The sequence below is a fragment of the Lolium perenne genome, chromosome 7 (genome assembly GCF_019359855.2).
Source record: "Lolium perenne isolate Kyuss_39 chromosome 7, Kyuss_2.0, whole genome shotgun sequence".
In the NCBI taxonomy this organism is placed as follows: domain Eukaryota; kingdom Viridiplantae; phylum Streptophyta; class Magnoliopsida; order Poales; family Poaceae; genus Lolium; species Lolium perenne.
The window spans coordinates 270,805,294-270,813,000 of NC_067250.2; the positions used below are offsets into that span (position 1 = coordinate 270,805,294).

The 7,707-nt window shown below is 41.4% G+C and overlaps 1 protein-coding gene across 1 annotated transcript; it reads left to right on the forward strand.

Moving 5' to 3' along the window:
- Window positions 1-431: 431 nt before the first annotated feature.
- Window positions 432-6,304, forward strand: LOC127312850 (disease resistance protein RGA2). The gene is made up of 3 exons (XM_051343401.2): window positions 432-3,607; window positions 4,091-4,269; window positions 6,015-6,304. The coding sequence occupies exons 1-2, from the start codon at window positions 670-672 to the stop codon at window positions 4,159-4,161; spliced, it is 3,009 nt and encodes a 1,002-aa protein (XP_051199361.1). The 5' UTR covers window positions 432-669; the 3' UTR covers window positions 4,162-4,269; window positions 6,015-6,304.
- The last annotated feature ends 1,403 nt before the right edge of the window (window positions 6,305-7,707 follow it).

Sequence of the window (7,707 nt, forward strand, 5' to 3'; positions counted from 1 at the left end):
TCCTATCAAATAGATCGGTTGGGAGCTCGAGCTAGAGCATGTACAACAGCAACAACTACAGGAAATACATCCCAACTACTAGCTATTGATTCGTGTGATTTCTAGAGATGATTTTTACTTCTTTAATTATTAAAATATCTATGTTGGATACGGGGGGAAACATCCACATCCACGTTAATCATATGAGGAATATTTAACTTCTTTATCTCTTTAAATATTTACATATATATGAACGTATCCTCGTATCTATGTTTTTGAAAAATTGCCGTATCGCGTATCGGATACGTATCCAAGTATATGTGGGTTGTTCTGTAAAACAGAGTAGCACGAATCTTCAATGAACCGACGGCAAAGATAGTCGAGGGGCTTCTGTGGAGTTGTATTTCTCCTAACTTACCGAGGTGGTTCTGCAAGTCAGTTGTTACCTTTGACCTAACAACAAATCGAGTCTTGGATCCATTTGCATCTCTCCTCTCCAACGATCTCCACCAACAGCAACTGAGCAACCCCTTTTCCCCGTTGTCATCTTCACGACCAGTCGACCACCACTTCCCCCCATCTCTCCTCCGCTCTAGGTGGTGACTACGGCGACGGCCCCTGCTAAACATTGTCTCATTGGTCCTGACACTGCGATACAGCTCGCGAATAAGAGGGACAGGAAGCCGCATCATGGCAGGGTCAGATTTGCATAGAGCTATGGGCATGTTGAACTTAGCTGCCTTGGAGGAGCAAGGTCTGAAGCTAGGCGTGGAGGCACTGCTCTCAGAGCTCCGTATCTCTATCAGGGCTGTATGCGACATGGAAGAGACTTCGGCTGGCGTGATCGAGCTCATGCAGAGTGGTGTCAGATTGCTCAGTATTAGGCTTTGCCAAGTTCTTGAAGAGGTCTTGACCAAGCAGCAAAGAGTTCATGTATTCCGTCAGGTATCTCTGAACTTTCCCTTGATGAGTGTCTTCGTTCGCCCTAGACTCAACCGTTGTCTCAAGAGATTGCGCATTAAGGTCACTCAACTTGAATTCGATTCTAGATCCAGACCTGTATCTGAACAGAATCTCTCCGCCCTGAGAAATTCAAGTTATTCAACAGTGGTTGGGAAGGTAGCAGAGAATATGGTGGAGAAGATGGTGAGGATTTTGCTGGTCGACAGAACTGGGGATGATGGACCATTGTTTCTGCCAATTGCTGGAGGTCCTGGATCTGGGAAGACAGTTTTGGCACACACCTTGTTTAATGATGATAGGGTCATGGGCATGTTTGTTCTGCGAGCTTGGGTTCATGTTTCACCACACTTTGGTCTCTCGGCAATCTTATTATCAATTCTTACCGTATCCAGCTCTTGTGACAATGTTGATCAATATGATCAAGCAGATCTGAAGAGACATGTTGATAAATATGATCAAGCAGATCTGAAGAGACATGTGCGAGAAACTTTGAGTGGCACAAGATATTTGCTAGTTCTAGATGATGTGTGGAGTGAGAGTGAGCAGGAATGGCGCGCCCTGATGCAGGCCCTGCCATCAAATGGTACGGTAATAGTCACTAGCCGAGTTTCGGCTGCTGTATGTTGTGTGACCTCTGTGGGCACTGGAGAGGAGGCTACACTGGAGAAGAGGCTACACTCGAGATTTGTTCATCTGTGGACAGAGAAGGCCGCCAAAATTCGATGTGAAGCAGAAATTCAGATGTTGAGAATGGAAGAACCTGATGAGTTTATTTTGCAGAGTGCCCATGCCAGCTATTTCCATCTTCCGTTGGACTTACGGAAATGCCTTCTTTATTGCTCGATGTTCCCATTTGAATACAAATTTGATCCTGAAGAATTAACTGATCTTTTGGCTGCTGAAGGTCTAATATCGCCCACTGTGACTCATGCCCAACGCAGAAGCTATCTCCAAAAGCTGTTTGATGTGTGTTTCCATCCAGTGGAGAAATCTGGAAATGCAACAGCAAAGCGTACATTCAGGATGTACAGTATATTACACAGGTTTGCTCGACTTGTTGATAAAAAAATCAGTGGAACTGTTGACAATTTTTCATCTCATATTAGCAGAAGAAAAGAAGGGACACTAGAATCAGTAAAGTATTTATCCACACAAGATATTGACTATAACAAATTGCGTTGGTTCAAAAAGTTGAATACCCTAATAGTACTTCAAAGAAATAGTCCAGATGGGATTAAAGAGCTCCCACGGTGGTTCTTTAAATTATTCCAGCATCTGAGGATCTTGAATTTGAAAGGTAGTAATATCAGCTCCCTCCCTAAAAAGTTTGGTATGATGTCCAACTTGAGATATCTCAATCTTTCATGGGCAGATATAGAAAATATTCCTAGTTTTGTCTCAAAACTGCAGAATCTGCAAACTCTCGTACTCTCCCACTGTGAGAAGCTCCAGAAACTGCATGGAACTATAAGCAAGCTTGTCCTGTTACAGAAGTTGGACCTCCAAGGTTGTTGCTGTCTCATGGAATTGCCCTCTAACATGGGTGAAATGAAGAGCCTTCAGTATCTAAATGTTCAGGAGTGCTCATCTCTAAAGAGAATGCCATACAATCTGGGCCAATTAGCGAATCTCCAAACAATGTTAGGATATGTTATTGATGGAAGAGCAATATCAGAACTGCAGTCATTGGAAAATCTCAAGGAGTTGAGTTTGGAATGCCTAGAAAATATTTCAGATGTTGCAAATGCAAGCGATTTGAGGCTAGAAGATAAACAACAGCTTGATTCATTGGTATTTCAGTGGAACAAGAATTCTGTTGATAGTAGTTCAAGAGCGTCTGAAGTCCTTGACTGCCTTCGACCAAATGAACACTTGAGAACCCTGGACATTGTTGCATACGAAGGAATTGCTTTTCCAACTTGGATGACAAGCAGCAACGCACATCTCATTTCACTGGTTGAGATTAGGCTAGTTAATATGAAGGTGTGTCAAACATTGCCGCCACTTGGGCTACTACCTCTCCTGAAGACTGCTGAGATAAGTGGAGCTGAAGCCATCAGTTCTATTAGTGATAGTTTCTACGGTCAAAATGGCACATTCCCTTCCTTGAAGAAATTGATTTTCTCTAACATGCCTAATCTAGAGCTATGGGAACAGCCACATTATGGCTCTGTGTTTCCTTGTTTGCAAGAGGTGACAATCATCCAATGCCCAAAGTTAGCATTGCGCGTGGAACCTCCATCGGTTACAAAATTGATATTGTGGATGAATAACCAGAAACTGCATAGTTCAACAGGAGCTCTAGGAAATATGGCACACATTCTGAAACATGTCTCGATTTCGTTCTGTCATGAGCTCAGAGCATCTTCGTATTGCGAGGGTCTTCAGGATCTCTGTAGCCTTAAAGGATTGGAGCTCTGTGGATGTGACGAGATGACATGCTTGCCACGGGGTTTGCAACAACTTTCCTCTCTCAGAAGTTTAACAATTGTGCGTTGCGGCACACTGGAAAGTTTACCAGATTGGTTGGAGAATCTACCTTATCTGCGGCTGGTGCGTTTGTCTGCTTGTCCTATGTTGCACTCAGTCCCAGAAAGTTTGAGATTGCGCCATTTTACCCGAATATGCATTGAAGATTGCCCTAACTTAAAAGCACAATCATCGGGTAAGCAAAAAAAAAAGCTGCATTGTTCGAATTAACTTAATGGCACATTTTTAGTAGTTTTCAATTCTAATGCATTGCATCATTTTCTCGTTGCATATGTTAGATTGAGAAGCCATCTTTTTATATCTTTCAGCGAAAACTTTCAACCTTCCAAATTATGCATGACTGTCTAATTACATTATTCTGGCTGTAATTTAAATCAGTCTCACATCATGGACAAGATTTAATTACTTAAATATTTTCGTGATGCAGATGTATTAGTGGTTTTCAATATTCTGGATTTAAAATATCCAACTTATCATGTATGCATTTTTAGCTATTATTAACTTTTTGTAACTCCTTTTGGGACCTCTCCACAAAAACTGCAATCTGAAACCTTGATGTCGTAGCATATTACTGCACTGAGCATTATACAAATTTATTTCCCAATTGATTTGCAATTCATCGCTAATTTACAAACTACTGAACCTTCATGTGTAACAGAGACTGATTGGGAATGGTATGACAGCGACGATGACTTATTAGTAGATGTCATTCCTAATAACTGCACATGAGATTCCCTCTCAAAACTCTGGTTCCAGTAAACCTGTGATGCGCGACACTCTCTCTTTGGATTTTGGCTACAGTGGACGTGACACCGAAATCGTCAGCACAACCATCAGGTACCTAAAAATACTACAAAATTTTAATGCAACTGCTTGGCATAGTTTTCGATAAATTCTATTTTGGATGAATTGCATTGTTGTGACATTTAGCACATATGTCGAGTGAGAAGTTGTTCTTTCAAAGTAATGCTTGATTGCCTTATTACGTTGTTCTGGGTCAACACTAAATACTGGTTTATTAGTCGTTTGTATAGTTCTAGGTTGTCAATTTGACCAACTTAATACTCCGTATAAGATATATGTTAAAATATATATATATCACTAAAAACTTCAGGTCTTTTTTTAATGATATATTTTTATGTATATAGTTTATATTATATAATTGGCAATCCTCTCTACCGGTTTATTAGGCCTATTAGCTCGTGTAGCGTGACCTAGGTGCAAGCGTATTGGGTAATAGAAATCTCACTCTCCAGTTTTTTAGCCAATCACTGTTGTTCAATGCTGAAGGAATATGATAAAATAGCAATCGCACAAGACTGGTTGAGCTTCCAGCTGTATGCATACACGTTGACAAGCTGCGCGCTTGCTCTAAGTGCTACCTGTATACATACATTTGTTGTTTTTACAAAGAAAAAATTGCTGTGCTACGATAACCTACTATGTCACTCTGACTACTTTCTACCAAAATAGGTTGCATACCACTGCAAAGTACCCCTTATGTTAACTTCATTATGGCCAAGGAAAACAAAGCAAGTATCACTGAAATTCAATAATTTAATGGACAAGACTACACAGCGATGCTTCAGCTGTGCGGCGGATTCTTCTCCTAATTAGTTTGCATGCATGCAGTGACGTGTGGGATTACATCATATAGAATCCTCTCAATGTACAAATTTAAAAATCTTTATCTCTCAAACCGCTAATCCGTTTGAAAATCTGTTTTCACTGTGGGCTTAGTCGTCATGAGATCTTCGAAACAAGATCCCATGTTGGTATGTTTTGAGAAGAAAAAAAATTCGTCAGTAATTGCCCGATTAGTAACACTAAGCTGCCGGATTATTCATTATGTAGCTACCAGATTGTATTAATTTGGTTCGTAGATTCATGTATGTCATTCTACATTAGCGTAAAGCTCTATCATACCTAATTTAAGTGGAATGATACCAACCCTTAGATTTTAGAGACACTTGAATACTCATTCATTAGCTCTGCATATCATTGCAATAGTAAAAAAATGGGTTACAAAATTACCCAGTAACCATGTAAAATTATTGTAAAAATTATTCCTTACTAATCTGGAAAATATATTACTATAACCTGGCAACTCGTGTGACGTAGAAAAGCATAGCCACACCACACAATTGGTGTGCATATTAATGCAATGTCTAGAAAAACATGTAAAAAGTTATTTTCATAACCATGAACAATTATTGTGGTAATTGCTTGATATTAATTTGGCAATTGGTGTGGCAAACAAAAAACCTTTGAAACATAGCAACAAGGGATCTTGTTTTGAAGCTCTCATCGAGACAAACTTAGCGGTACAAACGGGTCACTAATCGGAATAACGGTTTAGAAGATACATGCTTTTTAATTTCTGAATTTGGCAATTAATGCGATGATGTCACCCATGAGGTGGCAGATTCTTGCATGGGTGCATGTCACTTTTCCTATAGGGAGCGCATGTAGAATTTTTTTCGCCCCACGGCTGAGCCATGCATGCGGGGCTTTCACGTAGATTTTCCCAAAGAAGAAAGTAACTTTGTCCTTTTAAATGACATTATGTTTAATCTCTACAGGATACCCATTATTGCTCCGAACTGAAATCAAGCTGGCAGGAGTGCAACCACCAGCAAACTGAACGAAACAATTCTAGTGGATTCAGAAATGCGCAGAGAATTATTCAGCCAATGTAAGAGCCACTGTTTAGAGGGATCACGAGTGCAATTTCAAAGCAGTACTAGCTAGTGCCCATCTGTATCTGCCAATGACTCTGAAAAGAGGGGAACATAGGGTAGATCTATCTGTGAATGATTTTTTCCTCAATGTCAATGATACTGTGGAACTTTAAATGTCGGATATCCTATGATGCCAATGTATTAGTCCTTAAAGAATCCAAGAAAACGGTATCACAATCTGGATGAATCCCAACCACCATGTACCCCTCCCCTGTTATGCTCATTATCCTATTAGTTCTGAGTTCTGACACTATGCTTCAAGACCCATTGTTGACCCATCAGAATCCTCAAGGGACCGGGACTTTATGTCCGAAGAAAGGATTGATTCTTCTTGCTAACGTAACAATTGACAGCAGGAGCTCGGATTTTTGTAGAACGGAGGGAATATAATGCAAGCGCCCCCGTGACAGTACAACCGAAACTCATACCGATAAGCAGAGAACAAGGGAGAGGAGATGCGGTAATAATCAAAAAACGATAAGCAGCGGAAGAGATGTTGCTAGCTTCATGGTTGCCGCAGGTTGTCAGCGGTAGCGCGTTCGGCGGCGCCGTAGTACGGTGCGGCTCGAGATTTGAGGGGCTGCAAAAGAAATGGTTTCGCTCACGAACATGCGGAAGAGATGACAACGGCTACTCGTATAACTTAGGGCATCTCCAACCAGAGGAAGCAAATTGGACGCTTAAATTATCTGCGTACGTCCATTTGTGTCGCTCTGCGGACGCGAAAATAATCTTTTTGCCCGCGTGTTCGTTTGCACCTGGGGTGCCTCCAGCAGCTCGATGCATTTGCGCGTCGGCATGAATTGAGATGTTTAAAAACAACAAAATAAACAGTTTCAACGAAGTCTTAGTTATTACATCCAAATTTTTAAAAATATACATGAAAATAAGAAGGTATCCTCTAGGCAATAACTTCATGGCCAGCCAATGCTCACTGATGCTCAATCAGGTCCATCTGCAGGCGTTTACACACGGGCTCGTCAGTGACTTCTACATTCATATGCAGATAGTCATCCCAAGATAATGCCTCAGGATTGGCGCAACCAGCTCACTTTGGAAATCTCAGTGGTTCTCATTGCGGCCATCAGGACGCTCGTTCTCAACGATCATGTTATGCATGATCACGCAGCATGTCATCACCTCATGCATGGTCTTCAGCGACCATGTTCTTGCCGGGTGATGGACAATTGCCCACCGAGCTTCGAGCACACCAAATCCTCGCTTCACATCTTTCCTGCAAACCTCTTGCATCTTGGCAAACCTCCTCGTCTTCTCCGAGTTTAGATTACGGACAGTCTTCACCAGTGTGGCCCAGTCAGGGTAGATGCCATCAGCAAGATAATATGGCTTGTCATATGCATTTCCATTGACCTTGTAGCTCACCCGGAGAGTTTTGCCTTGCATAAGCCTGTTGAAAATCGGTGATCGGTGCAACACATTGGTATCGTTGTTGGAACCTGCCATGCCAAAGAATGAATAACAAATCCATAAATCTTGAGATATGACAGCTTCAAGAATGACAGTTCGTCCCTCC

What these genes read in the sequence shown, in the direction of transcription:
- LOC127312850 (XM_051343401.2), top strand. Translation starts at nt 670, where the DNA reads ATGGCAGGGTCAGATTTGCATAGAGCTATGGGCATGTTGAACTTAGCT. An exon ending in CTTAAAAGCACAATCATCGG is followed by an intron (nt 3,608 to 4,090) that starts GTAAGCAAAAAA and finishes CATGTGTAACAG; the next exon opens with AGACTGATTGGGAATGGTAT.